This window comes from Arachis hypogaea, chromosome 10, assembly GCF_003086295.3.
Source record: "Arachis hypogaea cultivar Tifrunner chromosome 10, arahy.Tifrunner.gnm2.J5K5, whole genome shotgun sequence".
Lineage (NCBI taxonomy): Eukaryota > Viridiplantae > Streptophyta > Magnoliopsida > Fabales > Fabaceae > Arachis > Arachis hypogaea.
Window position 1 is genome coordinate 68,084,950 of NC_092045.1, and position 15,357 is coordinate 68,100,306.

The 15,357-nt window shown below is 39.4% G+C and overlaps 1 protein-coding gene across 1 annotated transcript; it reads left to right on the forward strand.

The window, feature by feature from the left end:
* The first annotated feature begins 10,199 nt into the window (after positions 1-10,199).
* On the forward strand, positions 10,200-12,680 carry LOC140175659 (uncharacterized). Its single transcript, XM_072204189.1, has 3 exons — positions 10,200-10,885; positions 11,024-11,270; positions 12,153-12,680. Exons 1-3 carry the CDS (start codon positions 10,200-10,202, stop codon positions 12,678-12,680), a joined length of 1,461 nt encoding a protein of 486 aa, XP_072060290.1.
* Positions 12,681-15,357: the final 2,677 nt, after the last annotated feature.

The following is a 15,357-nucleotide window of genomic DNA, read 5'->3' on the forward strand; positions in this document are numbered from 1 at the left end:
TCTTAGTAATGGGCTTGTCCTCATCAATGGGGATGTCTTCCGCTATGTCAACTCCAACTGAATAACAGAGGTGACAAATGAGATGAGAAAAGGCTAACCTTGCCAAGGTAGAGGACTTGTCCGCCACCTTATAAAGTTCTTGGGATATAACCTCATGAACTTCTATTTCTTCTCCAATCATGATGCTATGAATCATGATAGCCCAGTCTATAGTAACTTCGGACCGGTTGCTAGTGGGAATGATTGAGCGTTGGATAAACTCCAACCATCCTCTAGCCACAGGCTTGAGGTCATGCCTTCTCAGTTGAACCAGCTTCCCTCTTGAATCTCTCTTCCATTGGGCGCCCTCTTCACAAATGATTGTGAGGACTTAGTCCAACCTTTGATCAAAGTTGACCCTTCTAGTGTAAGGATGTTCATCTCCTTGCATCATGGGCAAGTTGAATGCCAACCTTACATTTTTCGGACTAAAATCCAAGTATTTTCCCCGAACCATAGTAAGCCAATTCTTTGGGTTCGGGTTCACATTTTGATCATGGTTCTTGGTGATCCATGCATTGGCATAGAATTTTTGAACCATTAAGATTCCGACTTGTTGAATGGGGTTGGTAAGAACTTCCCAACCTCTTCTTCGGATCTCATGTCGGATCTCCGGATATTCACGCTTTTTGAGTTTGAAAGGGACCTCGAGGATTACCTTCTTCAAGGCCACAACTTCATAGAAGTGGTCTTGATGCACCCTTGAGATGAATCTCTCCATCTCCCATGACTCGGAGGTGAAAGCTTTTGCCTTCCCTTTCCTCTTTCTAGAGGTTTCTCTAGCCTTGGATGCCATAAATGGTTATGGAAAAACAAAAAGCAATGCTTTTACCACACCAAACTTAAACGATTTGCTCGTCCTCGAGCAAAAGAAGAAAGAAGAGAGTAGAAGAAGAAGAAATGAAGGAGATGTAAATGGCTTTGTGGTTCGGCCAAAGGGGGAGAAGTAGTGTTTAGGTTGTGTGAAAATGAAGGAGTGAAGATGGGTTTATATAGGAGTGGAGGGAGGGGTAGGGTTTGGTTATGGGAGGGTGGGTTTGAGAGGGAAAGTGTTTTGAATTTGAATGGTGAGGTAGGTGGGGTTTTATGAAGGATGGATGTGAGTGGTGAAGAGAAAGATGGGATTTAATAGGTGAAAGGTTTTTGGAGAAGAGGTGTTGAGGTGATTGGTGAATGGGTGAAGAAGAGAAAGAGTGGTGGGGTAGGTGGGGATCCTGTGGGGTCCACAGATCCTGAGGTGTCAAGGAAAAGTCATCCCTGCACCAAGTGGCGAGCAAAATTGCTCCCTGTGCCAATTCTGGCGTTAAACGCCAGGCTGGTGCCCATTTCTGGCGTTTAACGCCAAGTTCTTGCCCTTTACTGGCGTTTAACGCCAGTCTGGTTCCCCTTTCTGGCGTTAAACGCCCAGAATGGTATTAGACTGGGCGTTAAACGCCCATCTGCTAGCCTCACTGGCATTTAAACGCCAGCACGATCTTCCTCCAGGGTGTGCTGTTTTTCTTTCTGTTTTTCATTCTGTTTTTGCTTTTTCAATTGATTTTGCGACTTCTCATGATCATCAACCTACAGAAAACATAAAATAACAAAAGAAAATAGATAAAATATAACATTGGGTTGCCTCCCAACAAGCGCTTCTTTAATGTCAGTAGCTTGACAGAGGGCTCTCATGGAGCCTCAGAGATGCTCAGAGCAATGTTGGAACCTTCCAACACCAAACTTAGAGTTTGAATGTGGGGGTTCAACACCAAACTTAGAAGTTGGTTGTGGCCTCCCAACACCAAACTTAGAGTCTGACTGTGGGGGCTCTGTTTGACTCTGTTTTGAGAGAAGCTCTTCATGCTTCCTCTCCATGGTGACAGAGGGATATCCTTGAGCCTTAAACACCAAGGATTCTTCATTCACTTGAATGATCAATTCTCCTCTATCAGCATCAATCACAGCCTTTGTTGTGGCTAGGAAGGGTCTGCCAAGGATGATGGATTCATCCATGCACTTCCCAGTCTCTAGGACTATGAAATCAGCAGGGATGTAATGGTCTTCAACGTTTACCAGAACATCCTCTACAAGTCAATAAGCTTGTTTTCTTGAATTGTCTGCCATCTCTAGTGAGATTTTTGCAGCTTGCACCTCAAAGATCCCTAGCTTCTCCATTATAGAGAGAGGCATGAGGTTTACACTTGACCCTAGGTCACACAAGGCCTTCTTGAAGGTCATGGTGCCTATGGCACAAGGTATTGAGAACTTTCCAGGATCTTGTCTCTTTTGAGGTAATTTCTGCCTAGACAAGTCATCCAGTTCTTTGGTGAGCAAAGGGGGTTCATCCTCCCAAGTCTCATTACCAAATAACTTGTCATTGAGCTTCGGATTGCTCCAAGGTATTTAGCAACTTGCTCTTCAGTGACATACTCATCCTCTTCAGAGGAAGAATACTCATCAGAGCTCATGAATGGCAGAAGTAAATTCAATGGAATCTCTATGGTCTCAGTGGTAGCCTCAGATTCCCATGGTTCCTCGTTAGGGAACTCATTGGAGGTCAGTGGACGTCCATGGAGGTCTTCCTCAGTGGCGTTCACTGCCTCTCCCTCCTCTCCAAATTCGGCCATGTTGATGGCCTTGCACTCTCCTTTTGGATTTTCTTCTGTATTGCTTGGAAGAGTACTAGGAGGGAGTTCAGTAATTTTCTTACTCAGCTGACCCACTTGTGCCTCCAAATTTCTAATGGAGGACCTTGTTTCAGTCATGAAACTTTGAGTGGTTTTGATTAGATCAGAGACCATGGTTGCTAAGTCAGAGGTGTTCTGCTTAGAACTCTCTGTCTGTTGCTGAGAAGATGATGGAAAATGCTTGCCATTGCTAAACCTGTTTCTTCCACCATTATTATTGCTGAAACCTTGTTGAGGTCTCTGTTGATCCTTCCATGAGAAATTTGGATGATTTCTCCATGAAGGATTATAGGTGTTTCCATAGGGTTCTCCTATGTAATTCACCTCTTCCATTGAAGGGTTCTCAGGATCATAAGCTTCTTCTTCAGATGAAGCTTCCTTAGTACTGCCTGGTGCATTTTGCATTCCAGACAGACTTTGAGAAATCATATTGACTTGCTGAGTCAATATTTTGTTCTGAGCCAATATGGCATTCAGAGTGTCAATCTCAAGAACTCCTTTCTTCTGATTAGTCCCATTGTTCACAGGATTCCTTTCAGAAGTGTACATGAATTGGTTATTTGCAACCATTTCAATTAGTTCTTGAGCTTCTGTAGGCGTCTTCTTTAGATGAAGAGATCCTCCAGCAGAGCTATCCAAAGACATCTTGGACAGTTCAGACAGACCATCATAGAAAATACCTATGATGCTCCATTCAGAAAGCATATCAGAGGGACACTTTCTGATTAATTGTTTGTATCTTTCCCAAGCTTCATAGAGGGATTCTCCTTCCTTTTGTCTGAAGGTTTGGACTTCCACTCTAAGCTTACTCAATTTTTGAGGTGGAAAGAACTTTGCCAAGAAGGTATTGACTAGCTTTTCCCAAGAGTTCAGGCTTTCTTTAGGTTGTGAGTCCAACCATATTCTAGCTCTGTCTCTTACAGCAAAAGGGAATAGCATAAGTCTGTAGACCTCAGGGTCAACCCCATTAGTCTTGACAGTGTCACAGATTTGCAAGAATTCAGCTAAAAACTGATGAGGATCTTCCAATGGATGTCCATGGAACTTGTAATTCTGTTGTATTAGAGAAACTAATTGAGGCTTAAGCTCAAAGTTGTTTGCTCCAATGGCAGGGATAGAGATGTTTCTCCCATAGAAGTCGGGAGAAGGTGCAGTAAAGTCACCCAGCACCTTCCTTGCATTGTTGGCATTGTTGTTGTTTTCGGCTGCCATAGGTTCTTCTTCTTTGAAGATTTTTGTTAGGTCCTCTACAGAGAATTGTGCCTTAGCTTCTCTTAGCTTTCGTTTCAAGGTCCTTTCAGGTTCAGGATCAGCCTCAACAAGAATGCTTTTGTCTTTGCTTCTGCTCATATGAAAGAGAAGAAAACAAGGAAATATGGAATCCTCTATGTCACAGTATAGAGATTCCTTGAGGTGTCAGAGGAAAAGAAAAATAGAAGGCAGAAGTAGAAAATTTGAACTTATCAAAGAAGATGGAGTTCAAATTGTTCATTGAGCAATAGTGTTAGTCCATAAATAGAAGGATGTGAGAAGAGGGGAAGAATTTTTCGAAAATTAAGTAAAAGATTTTGAAAACATTTTGAAAAACTTTAATTGATTTTCGAAAACCAAGATTGAGAAAGAAGTAAAGTGATTTTTGAAAAAGATTTTGAACTTAGAAATCAAAAAGATTTGATTGAAAACTATTCTGAAAAAGATGTGATTTAAGAAGATATGATTGGTTTTAAAAAGATGTGATTGAGAAGATATGATTTGAAAAACATTTTAAAAAGATTTGATTTTAAAAATTAATAACTTGTCTAACAAGAAAAGATATGATTCAAACATTAAACCTTTCTCAACAGAAAAGGCAACATGCTTGAAATGTTGAATCAAATCATTAATTGACAGCAAGTTTTTTTTAAAAATGGAAAGAAGTTGATTTTGAAAAAGATTTGATTGAAAAGATTTGATTTTGAAAAAGATTTGATTTTGAAAAGATTTTGAAAACTAAAAAAAATTTGATTTGAAAACAAAATCTTCCCTCTTGTGCCATCCTGGCGTTAAACGCCCAGAATGGTGCACATTCTGGCGTTTAACGCCCAAACTACTACCCTTTTGGGCGTTAAACGCCCAGCCAGGCACCCTAGCTGGCGTTTAAACGCCAGTTTGCCTTCCTCACTGGGCGTTTTGAACGCCCAGCTTTTTCTGTGCAATTCCTCTGCTGAATGTTCTGAATCTTCAATCCTCTGTATTATTGACTTGAAAAGACACAAATTAAAAATATTTTTGGATTTTTAATAATGAGGAATAATCAAAATGCAACTAAAATCAAATAATAATGTATGCAAGACACCAAACGTAGCAGTTTGTATACTACTGACACTAACAAATTGAGAATGCATATGAGACATATAAACACTCAAGTCAAGAGAATTTAAAAATCAGAGCAATGAAACCATCAAGAACAACTTGAAGATTAATGAAGACACATGCATGAATGCAAGAAGAACAGAAACATGCAATTGACACCAAACTTAACATGAGACTCTAGACTCAAACAAGAAATATTTTTGGATTTTTTCGAAAATTAAGTGGAAAAAGAAAATAAAGGTATCAAAATTCTTAATGAGAATTCCAGGAATCATGCAATGTTAGTCTAAAGCTTCAGTCTAAGGAAATTAGACATGGCTGAACAAGCTTCAGCAGGACATTGCATTCAAGAGCTAAATTGATGAAAATCAATCAGCTTTGGTGATGATAAGAACATCACCTTGAAACACTAGAATTCATTCTTAAGAACTCTGAAGAAAAATACCTAATCTAAGCAACAAGATAAACCGTCAGTTGTCCATACTCGAACAATCCCCGGCAATGGCGCCAAAAACTTGGTGGGCGAAATTGTGATCACTACAACTCAAATAATCCCCGGTAATGAATCCAAATACTTGGTGTTCAATACCATGGCATAAACACAACTTCGCACAACTAACCAGCAAGTGTACTGGGTCGTCCAAGTAATAAACCTTACGCGAGTAAGGGTCGATCCCACATAGATTGTTGGTATGAAGCAAGCTATGGTCACCTTGTAAATCTTAGTCAGGCAAACTCAAATGGTTATGAATGATGAATAAAACATAAAGATAAAGATAGAGATACTTATGTAATTCATTGGTAGGAATTTCAGATAAGCGTATGAAGATGCTTGGTCCCTTCCGTCTCTCTGCTTTCCTACTGTCTTCATCCAATCCTTCTTACTCCTTTCCATGACAAGCTGTATGCAAGGGTTTCACCGTTGTCAGTGGCTACCTCCCATCCTCTCAGTGAAAATGTTCAACGCACCCTGTCACGGCACGGCTATTCATCTGTGGGTTCTCAATCAGGTCGGAATAGAATCCAGGGATTCTTTTGCGTCTGTCACTAACTCCCAGCCTTCAGGAGTTTAAAGCACGTCACAGTCATTCAATCATTGAATCCTACTCAGAATACCACAGACAAGGTTTAGACCTTCCGGATTCTCTTGAATGTCGCCATCAGTTCTAGCTTATACCACGAAGATTCCGATTAAAGAATCCAAGAGATATCCTCCCAATCTAAGGTAGAACGGAGGTGGTTGTCAGGCACGCGTTCATAGGTGAGAATGATGATGAGTGTCACGGATCATCACATTCATCAAGTTGAAGAACAAGTGATATCTTAGAACAAGAACAAGCGGAATTGAATAGAAGAACAATAGTAATTGCATTAATACTCGAGGTACAGCAGAGCTCCACACCTTAATCTATGGTGTGTAGAAACTCCACCGTTGAAAATACATAAGAACAAGGTCTAGGCATGGCCGTGAGGCCAGCCTCCCAATGATCTAAGATAGCATAAGAATGAAGATAGCTACCAAGATGAGAATACAATAGCAAAAGGTCCTATATATAGAGAACTAGTAGCCTAGGGTTTACAAATGATGAGTAAATGACATAAAAATCCACTTCCGGGTCCACTTGGTGTGTGCTTGGGCTGAGCATTGAAGCATTTTCGTGTAGAGACTCTTCTTGGAGTTAAACGCCAGCTTTGGTGCCAGTTTGGGCGTTTAACTCCCATCCTTGTGCCAGTTCCGGCATTTAACGCTGGGAATTCTGATGGTGACTTTGAACGCCGGTTTGGGCCATCAAATCTTGGGCAACGTATAAACTATCATATATTGCTGGAAAGCCCAGGATGTGTACTTTCCAACGCCTTTGAGAGGGCGCCAATTGGGCCTCTGTAGCTCCGGAAAATCCACTTCGAGTGCAGGGAGGTCAGAATCCAATAGGATCTGCAGTCCTTTTTAGTCTCTGAATCAGATTTTTGCTCAGGTCCCTCAATTTCAGCCAGAAAATACCTGAAATCACAAAAAAATACACAAACTAATAGTAAATTCCAGAAAAGTGAATTTTAACTAAAAGCTAATAAAAATATACTAAAAACTAACTAGAACATACTAAAAACATACTAAAAACAATGCCAAAAGGCGTACAAATTATCCGCTCATCAGTATTCCATTTAGAATTGAAGCCCAAGCAAAGGGAGAAGCGATTGTTTGTAGCTTAGCATCATGTAGTTTAGCTTCTAGAGAGAGAAGCTCCCTTTTCTCTCTAGAAGTAGGTTAGGTTAGGTTAATTTCATCTTAATTCTAGTTCTAATTTCATGTAATCATCTTGTTTTCTCTTTAATTTCATGTTTATATTCTTGATTCCTCTTAGTTTTCATGTTAATTCCCCTTTTTGTTATCTTTTATGTTCATGGATGTTCTTGTTGGAATTGATTTAATTTTAGTACAATTTAATATTTGATGTTCTTTTATTGTTGATTTGAGTTGTGATTTCATTTTCCTTGCAATTGGTAGTTGGTAGATTTATATTTCTTGCACTTTTACTATGCTTTCCATTTGTACCCACCAAGTGTTTGACAAAATGCTTGGTTGGGCTTTAGAGTAGAATTTTATGATCTTGGCTTGGGAAGGTAACTTAGGAACTCTTGAGTAGCTAATGTCCAAGTGATTGATGATTGGGAACCATTGACCTTAGATTTCACTAATTGAATTGGTGGAGACCTAGGACTTATGGACTTAGATTGACGTAACTCATTTGACTCTCCTTTATTAGTTAGAGGATGACTTAATGGGGTTGATCCTTGCCAATTCTCATGTTGTGGTTAGTGATAAGGATAGAGATCCTTGACCACCAACCCTTGCCAAAGCCCTTTTGTTATTTGAATTTCCTTATCATTTACTTTTGATGTCTTTTATTCCAAAAATCCCAAAATATTCCTTCATATCCAATAATTTACCACTTCATTGCAATCCTCGTGAGACGACCCGGAGTCCAAATACTCTGGTTAATTCTTATATGGGGTTTGTACTCGTGACAAAACCATAAATTTAATTTGATTCGAGGATTTCCTATCGGTTTGGACTATACTAACAACGGAATTATTTAGAGGGAGTGCCCAAGAGGATCAAACCCCAACTCATAAATCTTGTCCAGAAGAACTGCTCTTTTAGAGGGAGTGCCCAAGAGGATCCTAATGAGCATCTCACTAAATTTTAAAGGATTTGTGGCACAGTTAAATCTAATTGTGTTTATTCTGACACTTATAGATTGCTACTGTTTCCATTTTCTTTGAGGGACAAAGCATCAAAATGGCTAGAATCATTTTCCAAGGAAAGCTTGACCACCTGGGAAGATGTAATGAGCAGATTCTTGAGAAGATTCTACCCTCCATAAAACGGAATTATTTAGAGGGAGTGCCCAAGAGGATCAAACCCCAACTCATAAATCTTGTCCAGAACAACTGCTCTTTTAGAGGGAGTGCCCAAGAGGATCCTAATGAGCATCTCACTAAATTTTAAAGGATTTGTGGCACAGTTAAATCTAATTGTGTTTATTCTGACACCTATAGATTGCTACTGTTTCCATTTTATTTGAGGGACAAAGCATCAAAATGGCTAGAATCATTTCCCAAGGAAAGCTTGACCATCGGGAAGATGTAATGAGCAGATTCTTGACAAGGTTCTACCCTCCATAAAAAGTAAACAGGCTAAGAACGGAAGTACAGACATTCAGACAGTAGGATGGTGAGAAAATTTATGAAGCCTGGGAGATTCAATGATTTGCCAAGAAAATGTCCCCCTGATATGTTTAATGAGTGGGTGCAACTTCATATCTTCTATGAAGGGCTGAATTGTGAATTAAAGAAAGTTGTAGACCATTCATCTGGAGGTTCCCTAAACAAGAGAAAAAGACCATTGAAGAAGCCATTGATGTTATAGAGACAGTGGCTGACAATGAGTATTTTATGCCTCAAATAGGAGCAAGAACAGGGGAGTCTTAGAATTAAACCAAATGGATGCAATCCTGGCTCAGAACAAGATGATCACCAAGCAACTGGCTGAATTGACCAAGCAAATAGAGAAGAATTAGACTGCAGCTATCCACACTCAACCATCACCTCAAGGAGAGTTGGAGACAAAAGAAGGAGTTAACTGTGAGGAAGTTAATTACGTTGGAAATTCATCTAGGCAAGCCAATGATCCTTACTCCAAAACTTATAACCCCGGTTGGAGGAAATACCCAATCTTTGGGTGAGAAAACTAACAAAACCAAGGCCAAGATCACAGACCACACAATCCAACCTTGTATAACAACTCCACTCACCAAAACTCCAACCAAATACCATTCCAGACCACACAAAACACTTATTCACAGCCACCATACCAAAGCCACAACAACCACTCTCAACACCCCAATTTCAATCAACCCTCACCGCATGATGATGGCAGAATGGCCAGGATGGAAGCAAATCTTGCAAACCTTTGCAAGGAGTTTGACGACATAAAAAAATTCAAGGAGGAAGTAATATCCAATCGGCAAAATTAAGATGCTGCCACTCAGAAGCTTGAAGCACAAGTTGGATATTTGTCTAAACAAGCCCCTAGCTACACTTCTAGTAGTGCCACCAAGACAACTTCAAGAAAGAAATGCAAAGCTATTACCCTCAGAAGTGGAAGAGAATTGAAAGAGAAGTCAAGGGAGACTAAAGAGGACAAAGCGGAGGATAGTTCAACTGACAAGGAAAAAGAACAAACACCTAGTCCCAGTTCATCAGAAGAAAAAGGAAGTTCTAAAGCCATATGTCCCAAAGGATCCTTACCTTCAACGCCTAATAAAGAATGCAAAGGATAGCCAATTCTCCAAATTTTTGGAGATCTTCAAGAAAGTTCAGATCAACATTCCCTTTGCAGAAGTATTAGCGTAAATGCCACTCTATGCTAAGTTTCTGAAGGAATTGATGACCAAGAAGAGAAGTTGGAGGAATAATGAAACTGTGATACTAATTGAGGAATGTAGTGCTATCATCCAACACAAGCTACCTCAAAAATTGAAGGACCTAGGAAGCTTCCAAATTTCCTGCATCATAGGGGAAATAATAGTTGAAAAAGCCTTATGTGACTTGGGAGCTAGTATAAATTTGATGTCCTTAACTATGGTGAAAAGAATGAATGTTGAGGAAGCCAAACCAACAAGAATGGCCCTCCGATTGGCAGATCGGTCATTCAAATTTTCTCATGGAATAGTAGAAGATTTGTTAGTGAAAGTAGGAGACTTCATCTTCCCTGCTGATTTTGTGGTGTTGGACATGGAGGAAGAAGCTAAGGCCTCAATAATCTTGGGAAGGCCACTTTTAGCTACTGCTAGGGCCATCATTAATGTCAAAAAGAGTGAAATTACCCTTAGGCTACATGATGAGAGAATAGTGTTCAATGTATTCAAGGCTATGAGCTATCCACCAGAGTCACTAGGAGAGTGTATGAGGCTGGATGTAGTGGAAACTGTAGTGCAAGAGACCCTTGAAGAAGCACTCGGAGAATTGAAAGAGGGTGACTCCATGTTAAATGTTGAGGTTGCTGATGTCAACTCAACTGAAATGCCTATTCCAAGCACATTGGAAGAGAGGAAAGAAGAGAAAGAAACACCCAAACAGGAGTTGAAAGCACTGCCTCCTACTCTCATGTATGCATACTTGGAAAGTGATGGAAGTTACCCAGTAATCATCAGTTCTGCCCTTAGTCAAGAACAGGAAGATGAATTAATCAAGGTGTTGCAAAAGTACCAAGATGCCATTGGATGGACCCTTGCTGACTTAAAAGGGATAAGCTCATCCATATGCATGTATAAGATCTTGCTGGAAGATGATGCCAAGCCATCCATTCAAGCCCAGAGAAGATTGAATCCAGTCATGAAAGAAGTGGTTCAAAAAGAGGTTATGAAGCTATGGCAGGCAGGAGTGATCTACCCCATTTTTGACAGCCCATGGGTGAGCCCTGTCCATATGGTTCCAAAGAAAGGAGGGATCACGGTTGTACATAATGAGAAGAATGAACTCATCCCCACAAGAACAGTAATAGGCTGGAGGATGTGCATTGACTATAGGAAACTCAATGAGGCAACTAGAAAATATCATTTTCCACTTCCTTTTATGGACCAGATGCTGGAGAGATTGGCAGGACATGCATATTACTGTTTTCTTGATGGATATTCGGGTTATAATCAAATAGTAATTGATCCGAGAGATCAAGAAAATACGTCATTTACCTGTCCATGTGGATTTTTTGCTTATAGGTGCATGCCTTTTGGATTGTGCAATGCCTCTGCAACTTTCCAAAGATGCATGTTGTCTATTTTCTCAAACATGATTGAAAAATTCATTGAATTCTTCATGGATGATTTTTACATTTTTGGAGATCCCTTTCCCAATTGCCTTCATCATATTGTCTTAGTGTTAAAAAAGTGCCAAGAGACAAACCTAGTTCTAAACTGGGAGAAATGCCATTTTATGGTAACAGATGAGATTGTCCTTGGCCATAAAATTTCAGAAAAAAGCATAGAAGTAGACAAAGCTAAGGTGGAATTAATTGAGAAATTACCTCCACCTAGTAATGTCAAGGAAATTAGAAGTTTTTTAGGCCATGCTGGTTTCTACAGAAGGTTTATTAAAGACTTCTCCAAAATTGAAAAGCCTTTGATCAACCTATTAGTCTCTGATACACCTTTTGTATTTGATAAAAAATGTACACTAGCATTTGAAATACTAAAAAGAGAGCTTTCCTCAGCACCTATCATTGCCCCACCTGATTGGAATTTGCCTTTTGAACTGATGTGTGATGCATCATACTTTGCTATTGGGGCAATGCTTGGACAAAGGAAATGCAATTTAGTACAGGTTATATATTATACCAGCAAGGTTTTGAAAGAAACTCAAAGGAATTATACCACTACTGAGAAGGAACGACTGGCAATAGTGTTTGCATTTGACAAGTTTAGATCTTGTCTCATTGGATCTAAATTTATTGTTTTCACTGATCATGCAGAACTAAAATATTTACTTGCAAAACATGAGTAAAAACCAAGACTGATAAGGTGGATTTTGCTATTACAGGAATTCAACATTGAGATTAAAGACAAGAAGGGAGTGGAGAATAAAGTAGCAGATCATTTGTCCCGAATTCCTTGTAAAGAAGGTGGTACTCACAAATCAAGTGTCAATGAATTCTTCCCAGATGAGCAGTTAATGGCGGTTCATAAAGCACCCTGGTTCACAGATATTGCCAATTTTAAAGCCACTGAGGAGGTGCCTTCAGAATTCAACAAGCATCAAAGAAGGAAGATCATGAATGATGCTAAATACTTTATCTGGGATGAACTGTATCTCTTCAAGAAGTGCTCAGATGGAGTGCTCAGAAGATGCATATCAGAGAAAGAAGGAAGGGAAATCCTATGGAATTGTCATGGCTCTGGCTTTGGGGGACATTTTGGAATAGAAAGGACTACAGCTAAGGCTCTACAATATGGATTCTTCTGGCCCACAATTTTCAAAGATGCAAGAGAAATGGTACAGTACTGCAATGAATGCCAGAGAGCACGGAATCTACCCAAAAGAAATGAATGCCACAATAATCCATTTTAGAGCTTGTGTTATTTGACGTATGGGGGATTGACTTCAAGGGTCCCTTCCCAACCTTATACTCAAATATGTACATCCTAGCGGTAGTAGACTATGTATCTAAGTAGGTGGAGGCCATTGCAACCCCAATAAATGACAATAAAGTGGTGTTGAACTTCCTCAGAAAGAATGTCTTTAGTAGGTTTGGAGTTCCCAGAGCACTTATCAGTGATGGAGGAAGCCATTTCTACAACAGACCATTGGAGACCCTACTCTTGAGTTATGGAGTAAAGCATAAGGTGGCCACACCTTATCACCCCCAAATAAGTGGGCAAACAGAGGTGTCTAATAGAGAGTTAAAAAGGATCCTAGAGAAGACTGTGGGGGCTTTAAGAAAGGACTGGTTGAAAAAGCTGAACGATGCTCTTTGGGCGTATAGGACAGCCTTCAAAACACCAATAGGGATGTCCCCATATCAACTGGTTTATGGGAAGGCTTGTCATCTGCCATTGGAAAGGAAAAGGCCAAGGAAAAACATGACCTCAAGTTGGCACCAAGAAGTTTTGAAGAAGGACATAAAGTACTCCTCTACAATTCCAAGCTAAATATTTCCTGGGAAGCTGAAGTCAAGGTGGTCAGGACCTTTCCTTATAACCAAAGTCTCACCCTATGGCCATGTAGAAATCATGGAAGAAAGCTCCCAACGGATCTTTACTGTAAATGGACAAAGGCTCAAGCACCATTTGGGTGATATGAAGGAAAGGCCTGAGACAAAATACAGACTCAACTGAGAGAGTTAACCGTCAAGCTAGTGACGTTAAAAGAGTGCTTGTTGGGAGGCAACCCAACCAAAGGTAGTTTTCTTTTCTTAGTTATTTTAATAAAAAAGTTGAGTAAATTTTTCTGTATTGCAAGGAGCTAAGTCTGGTGTTCCACACCAAAACAATCCAAGGGTGAATGTGTAATTCTAAGTTTGGTGTTCCACCAAAGATTTCATTAAAGAACACATTGTAACCCTCAGCATGACTAGTCACTCGCTCCAACCAATCAGGAAAAGTACTTAACAATAGTTTAATTTCTAGTTCATAGTTTGTTTTTCTAGTTCATAGTTGTTTTGTTAATAAAAGCACATGAGGTTTCCTACATGTATTCAATCTGTTGCACTAGGCAAGGAACTAAGTTTGGTGCTGACACACCAAATTAAGTTCAGAAATTCACAAGCATACATGCATGCTAACTATTTTTCAAGTGCTTGGGAACAAGCAACTTCCAATCATTTTTACAAAAATTCAAGCAATCTCTTGGAATGACTATGCATTATCATCAAAGGACAAAAAGAAGGACACTAAAGCCACAGATGGTGATAGCAGAGAAGAAGCAACTAGAAAGCACCACCAAGAGGTTGTATTGTTACTTAATTCCATCTGCCTTGAAATGTTCTAAATTGGAAGTCTAAATGTGCCCATGTTAATAGTCAATTTGTAGTTTTTGTCCTTTTGCATACTGTGTTTAGTTGCAATAAGTAAGCTAGCCTAAGTGTGTGTGCTTTCACTTTCACTTGCATGAATACTTGTCTTGTTCCCTGAGTCTTTTTAATTTGAATAAAAAGAAATGTTTGAATAGAAGTAGAATAGTTTCTCTTTAGCAAGAAGTGAAATAATAGTAAGTGATGGTATATGATAAACCCCAATTTTGTGGTTTATCTTGTGCTTATTTTAGGGGATTTTATCACATTTTCCCACATTTATTCAATGAAATAGCATAGTTTTGTAATTCTCCCTTAATTTCTTCTTAAATGTAAAAACATGCTTTTTAGGCCCTTAAATTGGTCATTTTAATTCACTTTAATTCCATTCGATGTCTTGATATATTTGTTAAGTGGTTTTAGGTTTAGAAGGCAAAGATTGGATTGAAGGAATAAAGAAAAAGCATGCGAAGTGGGAGAACTCATGAAGAAATGAAGGGACCGTAAAGATGTCAAGTCTGGCCTCTTTGCAGTCAATTGACCATAACTTGAGCTACAGAGGTCCAAATGAGGCAATTCCAGTTGCGTTGGAAAGCTAACAAAATGATATAAAATTTGCAACAGTTGCTTGACGTCTAGGGATGCGCACACGCACGATACACGTGCGTGCCGATTGGTGCACGTGATTTACTAAAAGTAACTCGTGGCCAGCGATTTCTATAGCATTTTGGGCCCAATCCAACTCATTTCTAATGCTATTTCATGTAGAATTCAAGCTTGGGCAAAGGAGGAGCAATTGTTTGTGGCATGAGCATCATGTAATGTAGTTTCTAGAGAGAGAAACTCCCGCTTCTCTCTAGAATTAGGGTTCTTAGGTTAATCTCTCTTAGATTTAGCTTTGATTTCATGTTTTCATCTTATTTCTTTTATGAATTTTTGCTTCTACACTTTCATTCTCCTAGTTTGTGATGTTAATTTTACTTTTATGTTCTCTTTTATGTTAATGAACTCTTGTTGGATTTGGATCCCTTTTTAATGCAATTTAATGTTTGATGTTTCTTTTATTGTTGAATTGGGTTGTGAATTTACTTTTCTTGCAATTGGTAGTTGATAGATTTACTATTCTTGCACTTTACCATGCTTTCCTTATACACTCACTAAATGTTTGACAAAATGCTTGGTTGGGCCTTAGAGTAGACTTTGAGCATTCTTGGCTTGGAGAGAGTAATTAGGTAA

What these genes read in the sequence shown, in the direction of transcription:
- LOC140175659 (XM_072204189.1), top strand. Translation starts at nt 10,200, where the DNA reads ATGGTGAAAAGAATGAATGTTGAGGAAGCCAAACCAACAAGAATGGCC. An exon ending in ATAAGCTCATCCATATGCAT is followed by an intron (nt 10,886 to 11,023) that starts GTATAAGATCTT and finishes CATTTTTGACAG; the next exon opens with CCCATGGGTGAGCCCTGTCC. An exon ending in ATTCGGGTTATAATCAAATA is followed by an intron (nt 11,271 to 12,152) that starts GTAATTGATCCG and finishes TTGCTATTACAG; the next exon opens with GAATTCAACATTGAGATTAA.